The sequence below is a fragment of the Tenrec ecaudatus genome, chromosome 1, assembly GCF_050624435.1.
Source record: "Tenrec ecaudatus isolate mTenEca1 chromosome 1, mTenEca1.hap1, whole genome shotgun sequence".
Classification (NCBI taxonomy): Eukaryota; Metazoa; Chordata; class Mammalia; order Afrosoricida; family Tenrecidae; genus Tenrec; species Tenrec ecaudatus.
The window spans coordinates 98,498,983-98,522,551 of record NC_134530.1 but is presented as its reverse complement, the minus strand read 5'-3'; the positions used below and the strand labels follow the sequence as shown (position 1 = coordinate 98,522,551).

At 39.8% G+C, this 23,569-nt stretch overlaps 1 protein-coding gene across 7 annotated transcripts in view; it reads left to right on the top strand.

Moving 5' to 3' along the window:
- The first annotated feature begins 1,527 nt into the window (after nt 1-1,527).
- The window catches only part of ANKRD13C (ankyrin repeat domain 13C), a 91,498-nt gene continuing 69,456 nt past the window's right edge, over nt 1,528-23,569 (top strand). For 2 of the 7 annotated variants that reach the window (XM_075557293.1, XM_075557295.1), the window contains exon 1: nt 1,528-2,555. In XM_075557293.1, coding sequence (XP_075413408.1) covers nt 2,111-2,555 — 445 coding nt within the window. In that variant the 5' untranslated portion in view covers nt 1,528-2,110. The remainder of the gene's footprint in view (nt 2,556-23,569) is intronic. The other 5 variants (XR_012785998.1, XR_012786014.1, XM_075557294.1 and 2 more) reach the window with 4 other exon arrangements.

The window sequence follows — 23,569 nt, the reverse complement described above, 5'->3', positions numbered from 1 at the left end:
TTATCAGATGCCATGCTTTATACATTTACATCTATATATCATTCCTGGAACAGCATTTAATGTGCCAAATATACTGCTTGGCTTAGGGTTTGTATTAGTCTTGGTAGACTAGAGAAACAAATCCATTGACACACATATGTGTATAAAAGAGATTTATATATAAGCGCAACTGAACATTGAGAAAACATCCCAACCCAGTCCAGTCCAAGGCCATAAGTCTGATAATAGCCCATATGTCCAATATCAATCTATAAAGTTCTCTTCAGACTCACGAAACGCATTTAATGAAGCCAAATGCAGGACGATCACAAGCCAGTGGGTAGAAAGTCTTTGGGTCCAGTGGCATTGTAAACATCTCAGTGCTGGCAGGAGTCTCGCTGTGGCTTCTCTGGCTTCCGAGGCCTGGTTGCGTCCATGTGGCTTGTCTTCTGCAATGTCTCCCAGGGAGTAGCAGAGAGAAGGGGTGTCTTCCACCTCCAAGGAAGAAGTACCATATTTCCCAGAATTCTCAGGGGAAGGCCATGCCCACAGAAGTCTCATTGCCTGTCTCCAGATTGACAGCCTAGACTCCACGCCTACACTCTTAATCCTTAAATTGGCACCACATAGGTGGCTACCACAGCGTTAACAAATATTAGACATTGTAGAATAAAATATTGTATGTGTTCAATCGTTCCTGTTTTCTAAGGAGGTAATTTTGAAGGCTGATTTGATGTAGGAACATAATCCCACACCCACAAGAGACCAAGAAAGTGAGAAAAGAATGAAAGACCAAAAGACAGAATTATTTGAATAGATTGGAGAAAAGAGAATGGAAATGAAGACACGAGTGACAGGGGACGATGACGAGAGAGGCCAGTTCCCACAGCGTTTATTTATTTATTTAGGATGGATAAAGTTTAATAAAAGATTTGAGAGAAGCTGGTACCCGTATAAATGAAACTTATGAGAGATAATTGGGTGAGGATCTAGTGATGGTTTGCTAAACTCCCCTCCTCTCTCCACCATACCTTGCAGCTTTAATTACTTAGTTAAGGCTTTATGGAGATCAGACTTATGTTCCTTCAGAATGTAATACAGAATTGAGACTGGCCATGAAGTGGCCCGGAGATATTCCAGCTACACATTTGTCTTCCTGAGCGCCCTCTTACCAATATCTGTCTGATATTTCTCAAAATTAATTCATTCAGCTACAATATTTGAGTGCCTTCTCCACCCGTCTCCTGGACAGTCCATTGTTTTATCAAAGTTAACTTATAAACCCTTCCATAGTGATGTTGCCACCCCGATCCTAAACTGCCTCCCCCTTACTTTCCTCCCTCCATTTCCCCCTCTGTTATCAAGCCGCCCGCATCCACTTCATGCTCCTCTGTTGACTGCTTGGAATCAGGGTGGCATTTCAATAAATCCGTGGCGTCTAGCATGAAGTAGATGCTCAGGAATATTAGTTGAGTGCGTGTCCCTCGTGTATCCGTGACATCACATCCTGCATGCCACGGTATTGGAGCCTAGAAGCCGAAAGGTTTATGTCCTCGTTTAAAACCCGCACGGACCGGCTCCAACACGGGCTAGGCTGGGGGCCGTTCGCGGGCAACGCAGGCGCCGGGAGCGTTGGGCCGCCGTTCGTTCAGCGTCCTCTCGACCGCGGCCTCAGTCTCGGGGCGGAAGCTCGTTGTCTGGGAGGGGCCGACGCTCGGTTACGGCCAGAGGGACTCGGAGGTGCGACCGCGGGGAGCCGGGCAGCTCACTTATCGCGGGGTTTCCTCCCGTCGCTCCCGTGGGAAATCTCGCGAGAGGAGCGCGGGGAAGATGGCCGGGGGCTGTTTCTAGGTGTGACCCGGAGGCGGCAGGGACCGCCGGGAGTGGACTGTGGGTGTGGGGGCCCCTGAAGCGCCAGCTGCCCCCGCCCGGCGCGCGTCGCTGGCTGCCTGGGCGCGAGCCGGCCGCGTCCTCCGAGAAATGCGTGCGTCCCGGGCGAGGGGGCATTCTGGGAGTTGATGCTGCGCCCGGGCTGCCCGGCCGCCGCTCTAAGCGTCTCGGGCCGCTGCGCCTCCGGCTCCGGCTCCCGCGGCGCGCCCCCCGGGGGCTCCCCGTGCCCGCGGCGGGGGCGATGACCGGAGAGAAGATCCGCTCGTTGCGGAGGGACCACAAGCCCAGCAAAGAGGAGGAGGGGGACCTTCTGGAGCCGGATGAGGAAGCTGCGGCTGCCCTCGGCGGCGGCGGCGGCACCTTTACGGCCGGCCGGCTGGGCACCAGCGGCGGCGGCAAGGGCGGCAAAGCCTGTCATCGGATCTTCAGCAACCACCACCACCGGCTGCAGCTGAAGGCAGCTCCGGCCGTCTCCAACCCCGCCGGCGCCCCGGCTTTGCCGCCGCACGGCTCTTCCGCGACCTCCAGCGGCCAGCCCCCCGCTGCCGTCGCGGGCACCAGCCCCGTCGCCGCCGGAGGTGGTTGCCCCGCGCACTACCCGGTGCACGAGTGCGTCTTCAAGGGGGATGTGCGGCGGCTGTCCTCGCTCATCCGCACGCATCCCATCAGCCAGAAAGATAATCACGGTGAGGACCCCCCCGCCCCCCACTGCGCCGGGCCGCCCCCGGCCTCCGGTCTCCAGCCTCCAGCAGACCCTTCTCCGTCCACTTTGCACGGGATCTCGGCCGAGTGCCGAGCTCGGCCGGGTCACGGATGCTGAAGTGGCGGTGGTCCCGGACTGGGTATACGGGTGGGTGCCGATTCCTGTGGGTCCGAAAGAATGTGCTCCTACTTGCCTGCTTGGAAGTTTCTGGGGAGCAACTATTTTGTTTATCTTTGAAATAGGCCTTGGGGGTGCTCAATCTGGACTGTACGAATTTTAGGATGTCTTTCCCCCCCCCCATCCTTGCTTTCTTCCTTTGTTTAAGTACCTACATTTCTTCGCCTTAACCCCCTTCCATCCAGGGATCTTTAATTTGTTCATAAAAATTGCTCTCCGCCCGTCATTACTCATGCCCAGATCCCAACGTGATTGCAACTGGTTGTGACTGCTGCCCGCCATCAGCTTGTTTGCTTCTTTGCTTACAGGAAACAATTTGATACATCGTATCCACAATTTACACTTAAAACGAATTATAGATAGTTTTGATTTCTTAAAGCCTTGCACTTTGGCTTTTGATGTGTAGGGCAACTAAAGTGGTTTCTGAGCAGTTAATTTTTTTTAACAACGTTTTGAGATTTCTGTTTATTTTTGGTGGTTAATTGCTAGTAGTAACTTCATAATAAGCTCGTTAGAGCCTGTGAAACAAAGTATATTTACTTTATTGAAGGAAAGGTTCTACATTTTGCTTTAGCTTACCTCATCAGTGGCGATATTTTGTTTCTACTTCTGATAATGTGCTCAAAGATGACAAGCACCATTAAACTTAATATGAAGAATAATTTATTTTCATTGTTTAACACGTCATTTAAAATTGAGTTGCTAGCATGTGTCGTTGATAGCTTTGCTTTTTTAATCTAACTTTTGTATACATTTATTTAAACTCGTGTTCAAAATGATATAACACTGATGAAATAATTTCTTGTAGAATACGTTATTGAATTCCCTTGAATTCTAGGTTGTTATAAGAAAATAGAATAGGAATTGAGATATAAAAATTGTACAAGTTTCTTATTGGTTAAATAATTAACAACTACTAATTTCTGAATTACAGTATTTTAACACCTAGTTTATATCATAGCACCCCTTAATAGTTCCTCAAAGTGCCAAACAATTTTTTTATCGATTTTTAATTTGTTTCATCGTTTACTGTTGTCATACTAAGCATAATATTTGTTGATGGTAATTATGTTCTCATCGTTGAGAAGCAGTCATTAGTGGGAGATGTGTTGTAGCCTCTGGTTACTACTTTAAATTGTTGGGAAAATTTTCAGACTTAGTCTGCATAGTAGCAGTGTGTTTCATTGTATGGCCTAGCCCTTAAGATATATGGTTATATTACTTTGCAATGTCTTGGAAAACAGACAAAATACTCCTGTTGAGAGAAACTCCCCTTAAAAGAAGAGGTATGTGAATATGACTGGCAAAGTACTTAGCAAAGTAGGTTATGACTGATTTTCTTGGTTATTCTCAGAAGGTGCTAAATTATAGGACTATTCGCCTTTTCATGTTTGTTGATCCATGGGATGCGTTTGGTAAGGAAGAAATTCCGTACCAGTCTAGTTAGAATCTTATATATTATTAGATAGTTTTTAATTCTCTGAAATTCTCTTTTTAAAATGCTTTGTGTACTAAATGATTGCATTATATTTAACTGCCCTTATGTTTTTCTTTTTGAATTAAAAACATATGTTTTAAAAATTACCTACACAAAACAGGTTTCATATTCTATTTGGATTGTTAAAGCTTGATAGGTCAGAAGCAGCACCATACATAACAGAGCCACATAATCATACCACATATCACATAATTAGTTTTATACTGACTGTGGAAATTCTTTCCATAGCCTGATAATGTTGTGCCATTGCAAACACAATTTATGGAATGTGTCAGCATTATGCTAATTGTTTACATAGGTTATCCCATTTAATACAACCACCCTGCAATGCAGTTCCTTTTATTATCTTCCTTAAGGGAGAAGAAGGTGGAACTCGGAGACACAAGGGCACTTCACTAATGTTTTGAATTTAGTGTAATTAGCAAAGCTTGCAATTGAGACATGACTAGGACTCCGAAGCCAATGCTCCACCTACTACGAGAAACTGCTTTATTGCAAAGAGGTCTCCTAGTAGTGTACACCATGTGGCTTCACAAAGCTGGTAGAAAATGGAAATAAAAGATAACAGAATTTCTCCACAGACTTTTAAAATTAGTTTTATTAGTAGTACTTCTTCCACATGTCATACAATTCAATCATCAAGAGTTGTACAATTCTCACCTCACCATATTCAATTCTAAAACATTCTTCTTCCTTGTATTCATTGTTATTTATGTACTATTTTTCTGCGTGTATAATTCAGTGTCATTGAAAGATTTTACTCTTCTGTACAACCATTATTGATAACATTTCCAAATTATTCTACCACCATTGACAAAACTCAGTGACTCCTACGCAACAACTCTTTCCCCTTCACCCATGGTAACCACTGGTCAAGTTTGGTTTCTTTATTTTTCCCCATGGTTTTCTTGATTATTTATATATCAGACACTTTCATGGCTAAATCACTTTTAAAGTGAGTTTTAAAATATACATAATTACAAGCAGTGCTCCCTCCTCCATCCCATATTGTTCTCAAAAATCCTTACCCTCCCTGTCACCTACCTCCACCCCCACTTCCACATCCCTGATAAATCATTGCATCAGTTACTATCTGTATGCATCTACTACTTCTGTGCTTCACAAACCCAACAGAAAAATAAAAACCCAAAACAGAAAAGTGTTAGGACAAAATGATAATAGTTAACAATATGAAAATAAAAATAACGAGAAATCACTTTTAAAAGCCAGGGAAGAAATTTTTGTCATTGAACAAATTAAGGTTGGCTCAAGAGGTAGGTCAACTGACCAACTATCATCATCAAGTGTACAGTCACCTCTGATAGTAAAGCTGTTTGTGACACTTGTCTGGATAGAAGGGGTCTGCCAGAGGCGTAATCTGACTAGATACTCTGTAGGTGGGTTTTGGTTGGGCTCCCACTACCCTGATAGCATTCTACAATTTTGGTGTTCATAATTTAAGCTCTGATATTTTTCCCTTTCTCATATATGGATTTTGCTATTGTCATCTTTGAATCACACAAGTTGTTGTGCTTATTCCACGTAGACATAGGTGACTTCTCATTTAAATGGCTGCTTGTTTGAATACAAACCTTTAAGACTCCAGGCAGCATTCCGATTGATAGCTGGGCACCATCTGCTTTCATCACTACCTTTTACTGTAGCACCCTTACCTTCAGTAATCATTTCACACAGGGGAGTAGTCGGAGGGTCATATTATCAAAATTAGCTGTTCTTGGATTGGCCCTAGAGTTAAGTGGGAGCCCAGAATCCATCTACTTGTCAGTGGGTTATACACGACTCTGGTCATAAGACCAACTATAACAGTAGCAACAGCAACAGCCACAAACTAACCAACAAACAAGCAAAACAAAAACAAAAGGCAGAAAAAAAAACCAACAAAGAAGAAAAACATTTTCAGTCATCCCCAACAGAAAAAATCCACAGATTTTTTGAAGTTCCTTGGGGGGGTTGGTGATTTACAGAAAACAGGTTCGCATGTAGTTTTTTCCCCATTTGTATAAATAATCAAATGCTTATTTAATTCATAGCTTCCTAAACATACTGATTAGAATATATATTATTTTGAATACATTTTCTTATATAATTCCATAGACTTAGAGAGCTTTTCTCGGTCTTTCTGTAGAGCTCAGTTCTCACATTCTTGTTAGGCCATTTGTTTTATGTAACGACATGGATAAATGGCCTCCCTTGGCAATACGGCAGCCCTTTAGATACTTGGCAAGAGCTAGTATCTTCAAGTTAAACAGTCTTAATTTTTGTATCCTTCCTCATTTGACATGGTCTTTAACGTGCTTAGAATGTTGCAGGGATCATAGGAAGTATTTTGTAAATGTGTTAAATAAATAAGAAAATGAAATCTTTATTTTTACCTTTTCAGTAAAACTCTTAAATTCTTGAACTTGTTGGATGGTACCCAAACCTAACTTTGGGCTTGAGTTTGAGCCTTATAAGCAAAGACAAGGAGATTATTGTAATTGTTCTCAAGTAACACACATTTAGTGATACAGTAGAAGGAAATACTAATGACATATTTCTCTCAAATAGTTGTCCTTTTTTTGCATTTTTGAAACTTCAAAACTGGACTTTATTAAATTTTATCTTGTTTGTTTTTGATCTTCCATTTAGCTTAACTTTATAAATCTTAAATTACTTATGATTAAATTCACCATTAGTTTTCAGCAATCTCTAGCTTGACAAGCTTTTCTGTGTGGATGAGTTTGCAAATTCTTGATTTCAATTGAGTAGGAACAAGGATAGGATATGTTCTTTTGTGGTAAATGTTGGAATTCTTTTATTTCAACTATCAACTCTTTTGAGAAGTGTTGCAACCTGAGTGCAGGCATACTTCTTGAAATGTAAGTCCCATACATTAACATCCTTCTGTGATGTTCAGTCTGTTCAGATCCGCCAAATGATCGCAACACATCATCTACTAACCAGTTTTCTTGGGGTGGGTAGGGAAAAGAACATTACATTAAATGTTTGAAATTTATTAAACTTCATATTTGTTTATCTTTTGTGTGTGTTACAATTGAATTTCTATTTAAGCCTTTTGTCACATTCATAAAGATTTTTTTTAATTAATCATTTTTGCCATTGGTGGCTAGCCATCGTGTTGACCTACCTGCCTTTCTTCTTTTTTTTAAATGTTGGTCCTCATTATTGATATTTTCTGATTATGACTCTGGCATATGTAGAAGACATTGTTGGTTTTTACTGTACTTTTTAGTTGTTAAATTTGTCATTTTATTATTTGTCCCCCTTCATTGAGTTAAAAGTCTTTGGGAGTTAACTTCTCTTGGACATTAGTTAGAAGCTTTTAGGTGCTATTGTGATGATACTCTTTTATAGATAGCTCTCTAAAACGAGTGTTTCTAGATGTGAAATTTAAAAGATACATTCTGAGTTTGTACTGACTTTAAGAGGGCGGCCCTGGAGAAGGTGGAAGCGGCTGCGACAGTGGGCATAGGATGCTTGTGAGGATGGTGCAGGACCAGGCAGTGTTGTGTTCTGTTGAACGTAAGATTACTGTGAGTCGGAACTTTAAAGTTGTGGCACTTAATAAGAACAATTGCTTTAAATCCATTGTCTGCCTTGTAAAAGCCATCTTGTACCTACACACTTTAAAACTTTTTATTGATGCTTCTTTTAGCTATTTCTTTTAAATGCTGTTCAATTGTTGAAGATTCCTTGAAAGATCTTCCTCTCTTTCACTGATCTGCTTTACCACGCATGGTATCCTTTTCCAAGGACTCGTCTCTCCTGATGAAATGTTCAAAGTCTGTGACATGAAGTCTCACCATCCTTACTTCTACAGAGCATTCTGGTTGTTCTTCCACACAGATGTGTTTGTTCTTTTGGCAGTCCATCTTACTTTCAAGAGTCTTCAGCAGCACCACAATTCCAATGCGTAGGTTCTTTGGTCTTCCTTATTCAAGGTCCAACTTCCATGTGCATAAGAGGTGATTGAAAATACCATGGCTTGTGTCAGGTGCACCTTAATTTTCAAATTGATATCATTGCTCTACAGCACTCTAAAGAGGTCTTGTGCAGCAGATTTGCCTAGTGCAGTACGTTGTTGGATTTCTTGATTAAACTTCTATGAGCAGTGTTTATGGATCCAAGTAAGATGAATTCTTTATAAATTTAATCTTATCTCCTTTATCCTGATGTTGTCAGTTGATCCCTTTGTCAGGATTTTGGCTTTCTTTACATTTGACTGTCATCCATACTGAAGGAAGGCATCAGATCCTCCCTGCTTTCAGCATACAAGGTTGTCCATTCCTCATATTGCAGGCAATACACTTTGCAGTCCTCATAGTGCATTCTTCAATAAGCCACCTTCTCTGGGTGTTTGCTCAGCATGCAGATTGAATAAGTATGGTGTGAGGGCACAGCCCCGATGTCCCCCTTTCTCGATGCTGTGCCACACAGTATGCCCTGTGCTCACACACTGCCTCTGCGTCCGTGGACAGGGTCTGTGTGAGCATGCTGGCCTGTCTGGCATTCTCATTCTTCACAAGATTATCCCATTTCTTATGGTCCACACAGTCAAATGCCTTGGCATAGTCAATAAACCTCAAGCAAACATCTTTCTGGTATTCTCTGCTTTCAGCTAAGGTTCATGTGACATCAGCAATGATAATCCCTTCTTTCACATGCTCTTCTGAATCAGGTTTACAACATGCATGTCATGGTCCATGGTTGACCATTTGAGTCATGGTTGGCATCTTGAGTGCCTGTGACTGAGGAGCTCATCTGCTGGAACTCTCTCTGGCGGTGTTTTACTGTTTTTCACGTGGCCTTCAGAATCTAGCAATGTCTGCTTTCTGTAAGGTTTCCAGTGATTAATTCCTTTAAAGTGGACCACCTGTCCCTTCTTTGAAGTTCACTTTTAGTGTGGGAAGCACTGCTGAAACCTGTTCACTTTGGGTGACCATGCTGGGGTTTGAAATATCAGTGGCAGAGCTCCAGCATCACAAAAACACACAAGCCACCACAGTATGACAGATCAGATAAGTGTTGGTTGGAATTATTAGAGATTTCAAATTTATATAATAATCAATGAAGAGCATTTTTGCCAGTGGAGTGACATGAAATGGTTAACGTATATATCATCTTGGGCTGGTCCCTTTGAGATTTCATCACACAGAGAGATTTTAAGTCATCTTAATTTCAGAAAGATTGAAAATGGCATCCAAACGTGAGGAATTAGGGTAATTTGGTGACCTTATAATATGTTCATTTTAAATATAGCTATTTAAACTTCAATATTTTCTCTGTTTTGTCACTAAAATCTTCATGATGCTTGTTAGAAGGAACAATGTCAATAGGTCTGTTTGGGGAGAAGCAAATAAAAAGGTAAACTGTAGGAAAAAGAAGTTTTAATTGTTACCGTAAGCCACGAGAGAGTGAAAATGAATCTTAGTTTTAGAATAACTTAGTAGTTACATATCTTTTCATATTTTGGCATCTTTCAGAACTTTTATATTTGAAAAGCATCCCTCAGTTTTCCTTAGGAGTAAAAGCAGTACTTAGAGGCCCATGATAAATCACTAAAATATGTTATGTGCCTGCTTTGGGTGATTGCATGGTAAAATCTGCCAGCATTTATTTGGGTTGATTCAATGTTCTTCATGACTATGTGAGTGTGCTCCTCTTTTCTCTCCTTCTGTGTGAATTTTCAATAAAGTAGGCTGGCCTTTGGTGAGGAGCCCTCATGACATAGTGGTTAGGCATTGGGCTTTGGTCCCTACGGTCAGCAGTTCGAAAGTACCAGCCCACATTGCTTTGTACTTATATGAAAAGTTACAGTCTTCGGAACTCACAGGGGGCAGCTCTACCCTGCCCTATAGGGGCAATAGGAGTTGGCGTCAACTCTGTGACAATGGGTTTTCGCTGTGTTTCCTTATAGCATAGTCATTGGCACTATAGAACTTAAGTCGTTATTACAATATTGGGATATGAACACATTTACGTCCCTGCCTCACATTTCATGCCAGCCTCACAAGAGGAAGGCCTCTTCTTCCCTTTACTGCATTGAGCTAAACTTGGAGTAAGAATTCTGGTTTTAGCAGAAAGGTAGCAGAGCAGGAAGTCATTGATGAGGTGGCCCTGGGCATCCTCAGGCAAGGTAATTCTGAAGGACTCATTTGGGAATTGAGTTCTGGGCAAGATGGCTACTTCAAATTACTGTCATTTTGAATTTGGGGGCACCCATGGTAAGGATGCTTTGTGTCATCGAAATTAAGCAGTTGAAAACTGTGATGGGAGCCAGGCAGACAAAAAATTCCTTCGATTCATAAGATGAACAGATGATAGAAAAGTGGGAGATCAATTTGTTTTTTGTGAATTGTTTGAAGATTGAAAGAGAAATCCGTTTTTCTGTTCACTCATTCACGTGCATTTTTGTTTCATGTCATTGACTGCAATTCCCACAATGTAACATCACAGTACACGTCCTCCTTGTCTTTCCCATTTCCATTTCTCCTTTATTCCCAATCCTTCTAAATCTTGTCCTTGCTAAACTCTGATTATTCTAAAGAATGTGTGCTTCCCTACTGTTAATGTTCATTCCTCTTGTAGACCTGTCTTTGCTATCTTTTGTTTGGCTGAACATGGAGCCATGGGGTGAGTTTAATTCCAGACCTGAAGGGTGTCTAAGGGCCATATTTGAGGGATTCCAGCAATCTGTCTCACAAGTAAGTCTGGTATTTTTATAATTCTGAGTTTTTATCCTGCTCTATCCAGAGCCTTCAAATGGGACCCCTGTCAGAGCACTTGGTCTTTGTAGTCAGGCACCTTATCTGGTTATTCTAGGCTCAGGATCTGGGCACTGGTTTTTGTGAGGTTTATTGGAGTAAAAGTTTCCCTGCATCTTAGGTTTTCTTCCTGTTCTTTGTTCTGGACAGGAAGAGACCACGACCCCAGCGACTTCTCACCAAAGTAGAATGTGGAACATTGTCTTTGTGGACTCTATTATGCTAGTTGACCTTGATGCCCCCCAAGATTAGGGTGCTGAATCCCCAGATCCAGGACTCTTTCTCTCAAGGTGTTTGGTTCTAAGAAGTTTTCATAATTTTACCCCCTGTATGTTCTACCCCATCCTTGGATCAATTTGCAATCTAGATAAACAACAGTTTTAAAGCATGACTGAAGTATGTAAAATGGGGGTAGGAAGATGGGAAAAGTGTTATTCTGAGGGTTAATGATGGTCGTTCAGGATTTGTAGAATATCACTGTTGAATTTCATCTGTTGAGCCTATTGTCTTGTTGCAAACCCAAAGATCCATATGCAAAGTAGGGTGCGATTTCTTTATTTGGAATCAGCTCTGACTTTGACAACTTGCTTCTACATATTCTAATATCTACCTCTTGGGATGTTGTAGTCTCAAGTAGGAGAATGAACTTGAAAATACCTAGTTACCCTCCAGGATCATACACTAGTAATAACTGCTAATAACTGGTTTTCACCTTGCGTATTAAGTACCATATATACTCATGTATAAGCCAAGTTTTTTCAGCACATTTTGAATGCAGTTTTTGTGGTGAAATTAGGTGCCTCGGCTGATATTCGGGTTGGCTTATACCCGAGTATATACGGTACCTTCCAACAGAAGCCTTTCCTATTTTTAAGATTTAGATAGAACTTCAGATTTTATGTATTTAGTTCAGTGCATTTGGGTTCTTGGCTGTAGATATCACACTTGATAATGCATGTCTGAGTCAGCAGGACACTCAATTCTATAAAATCATTTATGATGTGGTGCATGTCTTCTTATACATGTACATCCTTTGGTTGGCTCTCACAAAGGGTACCAATGGGACCTACATTGCCCTGTGGTGAAAGGTTTAAAAAAATTTTTTTTTAAAAGAAATTTTGACACTGCTCTTCTGGTTTTAAATTGTTTGTTTTCTTTTGTTTGTTCATTTACTCATTTATTGAGCTCCTAATATATGATGGGCATTATTTTATTTATTTATTTTTCTTTCTTTCACTTGTCGCCACTCTTACCGCGGGTGTTGAGGGATTCGTCTGTCCTAGATTCCCTGTGTTTCCAGATGCCTACTGCACTGCTGTACATCATCTGGTATAACCAGGTCCGCAAGGTAGAATTGGGGTCATGATAATTGGGAGGGGAGGAAGTGTTCAGGAACTAGAGGAAGGTTTTGAGTTTCATTGTTGCTACACTGAACCCTGAGTGACTCATCTCCTCCCCACTACCCCTCTGCAAGGGATGTCCAGCTGTCTACAGTTGGGCATTGAGTCCCCATCACACACTCCCCCTCATTCACGGTGATGTGATTCCCACCCCCACCCCCACCTTTGTTGTTTGAGACCTGGTCTACTCTGCCCTTCATGATCACCTATGTTGGTGTGCTGCTTCTGTGTGGGCTTTGTTGCTTCTGAGCTAGATGGCCGCTTGTTTGCCTTCAAGCCTTTAAGACCCCAGATGCTATATCTTTTTGATAGCCGGGCACCATCAGCTTTCTGATGACCGTTTAGCAGGGCGAGGTGCTATTGTATTGGGGGATTATGCATGAGGATGATGGGCATTATTTTAGATGCTGCATTATATCAGTGAGCAAAATGGACCAAGTTCCTGCTCTCAGGGTGCTTATATTCAAGGGAGGCATAAAGTAAATAATCACATACACCATATGATTGAAAGGTGGTGTTTGAATTTACTCTGTGGCATCTCAGATGAGAGGCGTGATGATTTCTCTCTGAAAGGTTGTCATTGAGAACACTGTGGAACACAGTTTTCCAACACGTAGAATTGCCATGAGTTGAAATTGACTCAAAAATGTACTTTTAAAAAATAGAGTAAAGCGAGAGCGGGGCGGGAGGAGAACATGAGGAGCTGATGCCAGGGGCTCAGGTGGAGAGTGGGCGTTTTGAGAATGATGATGGCAACATATGTACAAATGTGCTGGACACAAATGATATATGTATGGATTGTAAAAAGAGTTGTATTAGCCCCTAATAAAATGATTTAAAAAATAGAGTAAAGCAATGCATGATAAAGAGCCTAGGAGATGTGATGCATTGATGAATTGGTTGGGTTCTAATTAAAAGGTCAGTGATTTGAGCTCTTTTTAGAGTTGTTCCCTGGGAGAAAGATACACTGATTTTCCAATAAGTGGGATGGCACAGGCTTACTTGTGCTTATTTGCTTCTCTCTAGAGAAGAGTGTCATATATATGACATTTTTATATATTATACCATGCAGTAGTTAAATTTCACACACATATGTTTGTTTTACCTTATCAAAGATTCTTATTTTTAGATATGGCTGGAATCTATCTCTACCAACTCTACAGCACATTTCTACATTTTCAAACCTACAATGAATCAATGAAGCGATGAAATTTTACTTGGTTTATTGGTTTAATCTGTCTGGAAAAATATGCCAATCTGTCTTTTATAATAGTACAATTTTAGAAACCCTATGGGGCAGTTCTTTGTGCCTTGTATGATGGTCTCTGTGAGTTGAAACTGACTCAGCAGAAGGGAGTTTCACACTCTTCCTAGCACATTGTAATAGTCAGTAAATATTAATAATAAATGAATAGATTTTACTTCTTGATAGAATGGAAGAGAAATAACAACTTACAAGCCATTTCCTCATTTTATATTTTAATACTATAATGACTCTAGAATTAAGTCATCTATATTATGAATATTTTTAATAGTCTTAATGTAATTATGTATAGAAAGTTGGTTACTGAGGAGTGGCCCTCAAGGCAAGACAATGTGACGTGAAAGCTTCGCTGCTTAGGTGAAGGCTGTAACAGTTAATTAAAGGACAAGATAGTAAATATTCTAGACTGTAGGCCCTGCCCTCTAATGCATACACATATCCGTAAGCAACACGGAAGGGCATGAGGGTGGCTGGGTTCAAATCAGACTTTAGGACAGTGGATTTGGTTTGGGTTGGTCATCGTAACAAGGCCTCTAGGTGACACAAATTACTTGCATTTAATGCCTGATTTTAAGGTTTGTGGCTTGAATGCACCAGTGGTGTCTCACAGAAAGGCCTGGTGATAGGCTTCTTCCAGGAGCTCTCAGCTAAAGAAGACCCTCTGGGGCACGTTCTGCAGCACACTGGCCTCTGTGAGTTAGAATCTACCTAATGGCCACTGGTTTGGGTTGTGTTATTTCATTTTATGATCTATGAACTTGGAATATCTTTCCTTTAATTTGCTGTTACTTGATTTCCTTCAACAAGGTTTTGTCCTTTTTAGGGTCTGTTTTGTACTTTGATTTCCCTTATGTTTGATTTCCACCTGCAACTATCCTCTCTTCCAGCTGCTTGGCCATCTTTGTTTGTCTAGAGTGTTAGAATAGTCTCAGGAAAGTCCTATAAATACCAGATTGTTCCCTTAACCTCATAGTTTCAAGCAATGGTTCTCAACCTTCCTCAGGCCGCGACCCTGTTCTTACAGTTCCTCATGTTGTAGTGACCCCCAACCATAACATTTTTGTTGCAACTTCACAACTGTAATTTTGCTACTGTTATGAATCAGGAGACCCCTGTAAAAGGGTCATTTGACCCCCAAGGGGGTCACGACCCATAGGTTGAGAACTGCTGGTTTAGAGGGGATTTCTACTGGAATATGAAATACCTGAGACAAACAGGGTAATCTGCTTCTCCTGGTTATTTTTCATACTCAGACCTATTGCTGTTGTGTGTATTTTGATTCATCTCTCCCCCATAGGGTTTCTTGTCTGTAAATCACTATGGGAGCAGGCTGCCACAACTTTCTCCAGTTGTATAGCTGGTGTGTTCGATATTTCGATTAGCAACTGAGAACTTAACAACTAAGCCACCTGGTCTCCTGTATTTTTCTATGTAGATCTGGATAAATCTTCACTCCAGGGTGGATGAACAGAAAAAAATGTCCATTTGGGTATTTGGAAAATCATCCATTGTAAGAGAAAGGACATGGCATTCTGAAAATGTGGTGAAGATTATTGCAAGAAGTTTGAGTTAAAGTTATAAATTAATTGCTTAAAAATGTATTATAAAAAAACAGTCTGCTTCTAGAATATTGCAAATAAAACAGACCGAAATAAGAGAAGCTTATGGGGAGAAAATTATAGCCAGTTTACTAAAAATTAAATGTTGTCAATAGTCTTGAAAATTTAATGACCATATGGGAAACATTTGAAAGCAAAGAATATAGAAGAAAAGGGGCGGGGAATATATAAATGATAAATATTTAGTTTTCTTTTAGAGACTTCAATTTGTGAGTGGCATTTCAAGAGAATGAAGCAATAAAAGAAGTGTACTTAACTTAATGTAAATTTAGATCTGATTCCAGTATAGAGATCTCATAGGTGTTCCTGGGAAAATTAGTACAAAGAGATCCTATTTTATAACTTATTTTATATTTATTAAATATATTTTATAATTTAATGAAACATTATATACATATACACATTAAAATAAATCAATATCACTTTGGTCTCAGGCCCATCCAATATTAGAATGTAATTACTTGTTATAACATCTATAAATTTAAGGAAAAGATAAGAATTAAGAATTTTTGGTAAACATTTAAAGAAGAATTGGCACGATACTATTTAAACTCTTCCAAAAGATAAAGAAGAGGTACTCTTTCTATGAGGCAACCATCGCCTTGATACTCAACACTGACAAAGACACCACAGACAGCGGGAGAAGGGGAGTTGGCAACAATGGATAGAAGAAGGAAGAAAACATTCCAGAATTGATTATGGTGATGATCTCTCAACTTTCCTTAATATGATTGAACTTTTGAATTGTTTGATATGTTACTTTGATCTCAATAAACTAAAAAGACATCACAAGAAAAAACAAAAAGAGACAGACCAGCATCTCCTATGCCTATACATGTAAAAATCCTCAAGACAATATTAGTAGACTCTAACAGCATATTAAAAGTCATGTACCACTAACAAGTGAGATTTGTTCCAGAAAGCAAGGATGGCTCACTATTAGAAAATATTTCCATGTGTAATATATCTGTCAATAGAACGAAGGAAAAGAAACACTCGATCGTATCTGTGTAAAAAAAAAATTTGATAAAATCCAGGACTCCTTTATTGATGAGTACCCTAAAGAACATTAAAACCAAAGGAAATATTTCACTGTGATTCAAGGAACATTTAAAAAGCCAACAGCCAACAATATACTTAATGAATAATGACATATATTTCCCTTTGGAAATCGGGAATAAGAAAGGATATCTGCTCTCAGGACTTCTTCTATTCAGTATTGTATTAGAAGTACTGGCCAGAATATTAAGACAAGAATAGAGATAAAAGGGTATCCAGATTAGAAAAGTAATAAAATTATCTTTATTCATAGATAATATGAGCCCACATACAATTGACCCTTGAACTACACAGTTGTAAACTACATTGATACACTCGTGAATATTTTCAATAAATAGGTGGGAAATTTTATTAGAGATTTGCAACAACAAAAAACTGACAACTTGCATAGTGTACAACTACTGGAAACATTTTTTAAAAAGTATGCCATGAATGTATTGTTATGTAGATCCTAGTCTGTTTTCTTTATTTGCTACCTAAAAACACACACAATGTAGTTGTAGTTGAGAGAAATGGAAACAAATGTAAAAATGCAATTTTATAACTGCGTGAAATTAAATGTATATAATGTACTATAGTAATAATTTTGTACCTACTATTGTTGCTATTGTCCTGAGTTTGTGTGGTATCTCACATGTGAATGCTAATCTCTTTGTGAACTTTGTATCCCCAGTAAATTGAGTATCATAGTGAAATATGATCTCATGGTTCTCAGATATTTTTTCATAAAGTAATGTATAACACCATGTCACCCATATGAAGTGCCACTCATTAGTAATGCTGCAAGTGCTCCCAAGAAGCAGAGAAAAGTCATGGCATTGTAAGAGAAAGTTGAATTGATTGGAATGTGCGATTGAGATTGCCTATCATTTCAAGATAACTGACTCCAGCATATGGATCATTGTAAACAACGAAGCTTTGCCAGCAGAATTGAAAACCTTGCACTTTGGCAAAATACCTTTTTATCTTGATTGAAGATACACCTTTTGGTGGGTGCAGGATTTCTGTTAGAAACGTATGCCTACAGACTCCCAATATGATTTGAGAAAATGTGAAGTCATTGTATGTCAACTTGAAAGTAAAAGAAAGAATATAAAGTTGGAGAAATTTAATATTGACAAAGAATAGATCGATAATTTTAGAAAGTATCTTTCTGAACAGGTTTTCATGCAGATGAAAGTGTACTATTGTGGAATAAACTCCCATAGAGAACGTTTATTAGTGTGGAAGAGATGGGAGCACCTTGATTGAAGGCAGGAAGGAATTGCTTGTTGTGGTTTTGCACAAATGCATTCAGGTGAAAGAAGGATTGGTACTATATAGAAACATTTTAGAGAATGAAAAGCAAAAATATTAGAAATTACCATGTATTTTCATAAATTTACTCCAAAGATGCACATTTCTCTCATGTCCACTTCTATCTCCTCAGCTTTTGCCACCTCTGAGTCAGTGAAACCAACTCTTCTTATTCCTCAATCTAGTCAACGTGAAGAAAATTCACTTTGCAAACAGATGACATAAACTTACAGTATCAACGAATACATAAATGCATTTCCTCTTGCGATCTTCTTTAGCTAATTTTATGGTAAGAATAGAGTAACAAAACATACAGTGGGTTTCAAAGTTTTGTGAAAATTTCCACTTTCTGTTTTTACACACCCTTTTTGAAGCCCCTTGTGTATGGTAATTGACTATGTTATCACTTAAGATTTCATTAGCAGGTCAGTAGTCAGTGAGAAATCTGAGACGCAATTTCTCTTACAATTGCACCTAAGAGAAGAAAATGCCTAGCAAATCTAGAGGCCTTTAAAAAGCTAATGGACATTTTTAATGATCATTTAATACAATTTTTCCATGAACTTTTGAAACCTTGTAAACCTAACTAGAGATCTACAGCTACGGCATGAGATTAAAGAAGACTTAAATAAATGGAAAGAGTTTCCATGACAGTAGATTAGAAGGCAATATTAGATGTCAGTATTACTCAAAGAAATCTGTTGCTCAATCATAATATAAAAATTCCAAGAATACTTTTGTAAATGGAAAAGCCAATCCTCAACTTTTATGTGGAATGGCTCTCTGCCATTGATCAGTACTGACTCATAGTGACCCTCTGAGGGTTTCTGAGGCGATAACTCTTTACTAGAGCAGAAAGCCCATTCTTTCTCCCAAGTAGCTGCTGATGGTTTTGAACTGCCAACCACGTGGATCGCAACCTAATGCATTGCCACTGCACCACCTAAAGACCTTGAATAGCTACAGCAGTGTTGAAAAAAGGCCGAAGTTGGTGGACTCCCTGATTTTAAAACAGTTGGCACAGTGGATTCAGCATTGGCATGCAAACTGAAACTTTGATGGTTGAAAACCATTTGCTGCTCCGTGGGAGAAAGATGATAAGGCAGTTCCTTCTGTAAAGGTTTACTGCATCTCAGACTCTAGTGATGACTTCTGTCCTGCCTTACAGGGAGCTTAGTTTTCATTCGATGATGAGTAAATAGAGAAGTTGACTTTATGAAGATGAATGTGTAATCAGGATTGGAGGAAGGCTAATTATCAACCTGCAATATGCAGACGACACAACCTTGCTTGCTCAAAGCCAGGAGAACTTGGAGCATTTGCTGATGAAAATCAGAGACCTTTAGTATGGATTGCAATCCAGTGTGAAGAAAACAAAGATTGCTCAGAGCTGGATCAATAGACAGTGTAAATGGAGGAAAGACGGGAGTTTCAAGAATGTCATTTGCTTGGATTTATAATGTATGCTCATGGAAGCAGCAGATAAGAAATTCAATGATGCATATGGCAACTCAGCTGCACAAGACTTCTTTAAAGTGCTGAAGAGCAAGGATATCCCTTTGAGGATTAAAGTGAACCTTATCTCAGCCATGCTCTTTTCAGTCACCTCATTTGCACTGAAAGATGGACAATGAATAAGGAAGACTGGAGAATTGATTTCCTTGAAATAGAGTGCTCAATATTAAAATTACTGTGTACCCCCAGAAGAACACATAAGTCTGTCCGAAGATGTGCAGCAAAAGTATTGCTTAGAAACGAGGATGCAGTCGGACTCCAGACCTCGATGCTAATCTTCTCAAAGGAGTGTCGAGATGCAAGCAGTTCTGAATCAGTTTTTCCCATAAGAAATAACTGGAAACAGATTAATCTGTCTTGACCACCAAGTTTTCATCCTAACCTTGCCTTTTTTTTTGAATGGAACATATTTATTTATAGAACAATATTTTTATAGATAATAGATGAACATTATGAATATAATTACTCCTTATCAGCTTTCAATCTAACAATGGGAATAAAATATTCCAGCTATTGCATCCTTTCAGTTTTCCATCAATGACACTGACAGAGTTGGGATATTGACCCCTGGTAAGATTTGCAAGAAACAAATAAACAAGCAAATGAACAAATCTCCCAGCCTAGAATAATAACAAAATCAATAATCTTCTATATTGTGTGAAAATGTAGATAGAGGTTAGCTGCTTGTTAAGTTTTTCTTCTTTAGATATATAATAATATTTCTTTTTTTTAAAACAATTTATTAGGGGCTCATACAACTCTTACCACAGTTCATACATATACATACATCAGTTGTATAAAGCACATCTGTACATTCTTTGCCCTAATCATTTTTTTCCTCCTCTTTTCTTTTTTTACATTTTATTATCACAATCCATACAGATACATACATCAATTGTAAAAAGCACATCCATACATTCCCTGCCCCAATCATTCTCAAGGCATTTGCTCTTCACTTAAGCCCTTTGCATCAGGTCCTCTTTTTTTTTTCCCTCCCTCCCCTCTCCCCCCTCCCTCATGTGCCCTTGGTAATTTATACATCGTTATTTTGTCATATCTTGCCCTATCCGGAGTCTCCCTTCCCCCCCTTCTCTGCTGTCCCTCTCCCAGGGAAGAGGTCACATGTGGATCCTTGTAATCAGTTCCCCCTTTCCAACCCACTCACCCTCCACTCTCCCAGCATCACCCCTCACACCCTTGGTCCTGAAGGTATCATCCACCCTGGATTCCCTGTGCCTCCAGCCCTCATATGTACCAGTGTACAGCCTCTGCCCTATCCAGCCCTGCAAGGTAGAATTCGGATCATGGTAGTTGGGGAGAGGAAGCATCCAGGATCTGGGGGAAAGCTGTGTTCTTCATCGGTACTACCTCGCACCCTAATTAACCCATCTACTCTCCTAAACCCCTGTATGAGGGGATCTTCATTGGCCGACACTTGGGCCTTGGGTCTCCACTCTGCACTTTCCCCTTCATTTAATATTAACCTTGCCTTATACAAAACATTACCCAGAAATGTCAAAGTAAATAAGTTCAGAGTTAAATAATATAACTTAAATATGAAACATTTAAAATTTTTTCACAACTCTAGTATGGCCCATACCTTGAGATTGATGAAGATCTGGATCTGTGGACACAGATGCGGAGAGGAGGGATGGAAAGTCATTGTTTGGAGGGGGAATCTCATTCCATAAAAATCAAGTGGTAGCACCTTTTCAGTTTTCCCCTTTGTCTTTTTTCACTAGGACTTGGCTAGCTTTCTTTTAAAGAAAACCTGTCTAATGCTGTTGGCGTTTCCTTAACTGTTTTCTAAAAGGGTTTACTAAATTATCATCAACCATATCAATAACATGGTTAACGAGTTCCTATGATGATTCTTTTCAAAAAACTCCTTCTTAGGACCTATGTTTTTAATCTGAAAACAGTACAAAGCCAAAAAAACTAAGAAAATTATAGCAAAACCCCTTGGAACACAGCCACAAAAGGTTAAACAACATGAACTAACAATACCAGCTAATGCTGAGTGACCTAAACACAAACTGGTTTTGCTTACAAAAATTACGTGTCGGGCGGGTCAGATTCCAATGTTTTGTTCGAGCTCTGATGCAAACTTTTCTTGACATTTCACATCAAAATCTTATTGTCGAGTATTGATGCCTTCGAGTACTGGGGTTCTACTGTACTTTGGATGTGTTATCAGCGGAGATTGTTAGTGGAAAAGAACATTGTGCTTGGTAAAATAGAGGGTCCATGAAATGAGGAAGACCCTCGAGGCAGATTCTCACAGCAGCCTGCAGCACAGGGGCTCAAATTGTGAGAACAACGCAGGATCAGGCACTGTTTCGCGCCTCTGTTGTGCACGGGATCACTATGAGTCAAACCTGACTAACTGGCATGTCACACAACAAATCTTAGAGCAGAGATTGTGTAAATAGAAGGATAGTGTAAGACTCATAAGAGAGCTAATGGTGTTAAAATGAGCCATATTTGTACAGCTGGTTAAGCTTTGAGGTGTTAATTGTAAGTTGTTGGTATTGGAATTCACTACCCCAATATATCCTCTGTCACTGAGAGCTTAGTGGGTTTGAACCTCCAAATAATAACTAATGTCATTTCAGTTGGCAATGAAGCTTTTAACTACCAGTTATACTCAAATATAAGCCTACCCGAGTATAAGCCGAGGTACCTAATTATTACCTGGGAAACCAGAGAAACTGATTGACTCGAGTATAAGCCTAGGGTGGGAAATGCAGGATGTGAATTAACACAGAGACCAGAGGGGAGAGACGAAGCCCAGCCACAAACACATCCTTACCAGTTCAGCTGCCGGGTAAGTGGATCACTATGGGTGCTTCTGCGAATTGGAGCCGTCCATGTCATAGGAAGGCTCTGATTGGTTAGATGTGAGTAAACAAGCATTCAAAGCCCTGCAGTGTCAGCGGGGCTTTGAATGAACAGTGGAAGAATGGCAGTCACCCATGAGATGTTACACCTTGTTGGAGTACCACTGACCCATGTATAAGCCGAATCCCAGTTTTTCAGCACATTTTTTTGTGCTGAAAAACTCGGCTTATACACGAATATATACGGTACTTTTTAACCAAACTTTAGGGGTAGAAATGAATATAATTCAATCTGTCCTGAAGTTAGAATCCTGTTAGATTCTGACAAGGAAAAATGGTAAAATTGTTACGGATTAGAATAGAAAGTGGTAAAGCATTGTGGAGCATATAGCCCACAACTCCTATGCTTGAACCCATTGTTGCAGCCACAATATATTGTCTCCAAGGTCTTCCTCTGTTTGCTGTTCCTATACCTTAGTAAGCATGATGTCCTCCAGGGACTGGTCTCTCCTGACAACATGTCCAAGTACGATGTTCTCCAGGGACTGGCCTCTCTTGAAAACATAACCAAAATTTATAAGACAAAGCCTCGACATCCTTGCCTCTAAGGAGCACCCTGGCCGTAATTCTTTCAAGGCACAATTATTTGTTCTTTTGACAGTCAATAATACTTTGAATTTTTTTCACCTGCACCATAATCCAAACACATCTATTCCTCTTTGGTTTTCCTTATTCATTGTCCAACTTTCATACACACATGAAATTGAAATTGCAATTGAAAATGCAATTGAAATATGCAATTGAAAATGGCATAGCTTGGGTCAGCCTCACCTTAGTCCTCAAAGTAACATCCTTGCTTTTCAATACTCTAAAGAGTATTTACCCAGTGTAATGCCTTGTTTGATCACTTGACTGCTGCTTCCATAAACATTGATTGCGGATCCAAGTAAGACAAGATCCTTGGCAATTTCAATCTTTGCCCTACTTATGATGTTACCTGTTGGTTCAGTTGTGAGCATTTTGGTCTTTACATTGGGTTGTAAATTCACTCTGAAGGTCTCAATCCTTGATCTTCATCAGCATGTGTTTTAAGTCTTCTTGCTTATCAGCAAGCAATGTTGTGCCATCTGCGTATCACAGGTTGTTCATGTTTTCCTCCAATCGTGATGCCACATTCTTCTTCACATAATTCAGCTTCTCTGATGATTTGCTTAGCATATAGTTTAAATAAGTATGGTGAGAGAAAACAGCCCTACCACACACCTTTCTTGGTTTGAAACCATACATTGTTCCCTTGTGTTTGTAAAACGGCTTCTTGATCCATGTACAAGTTCCACATGAGCACAATGAAGTATTCTGGAATTCCCATTGTTTCCCAGGCTGTCATAGTTCGTTAAGGGCCACACCGTTGAATGCCTTTGCACAGTCAATAAAACACAAGTAAACATCTTCCTGGTATTCTCTGCTTTCAGCCAGAGTCCATCTGACAGCAATGATATCCTTGGTTCTATGTCATCCTCTGAATCTGACCTGAACCTCTTGCT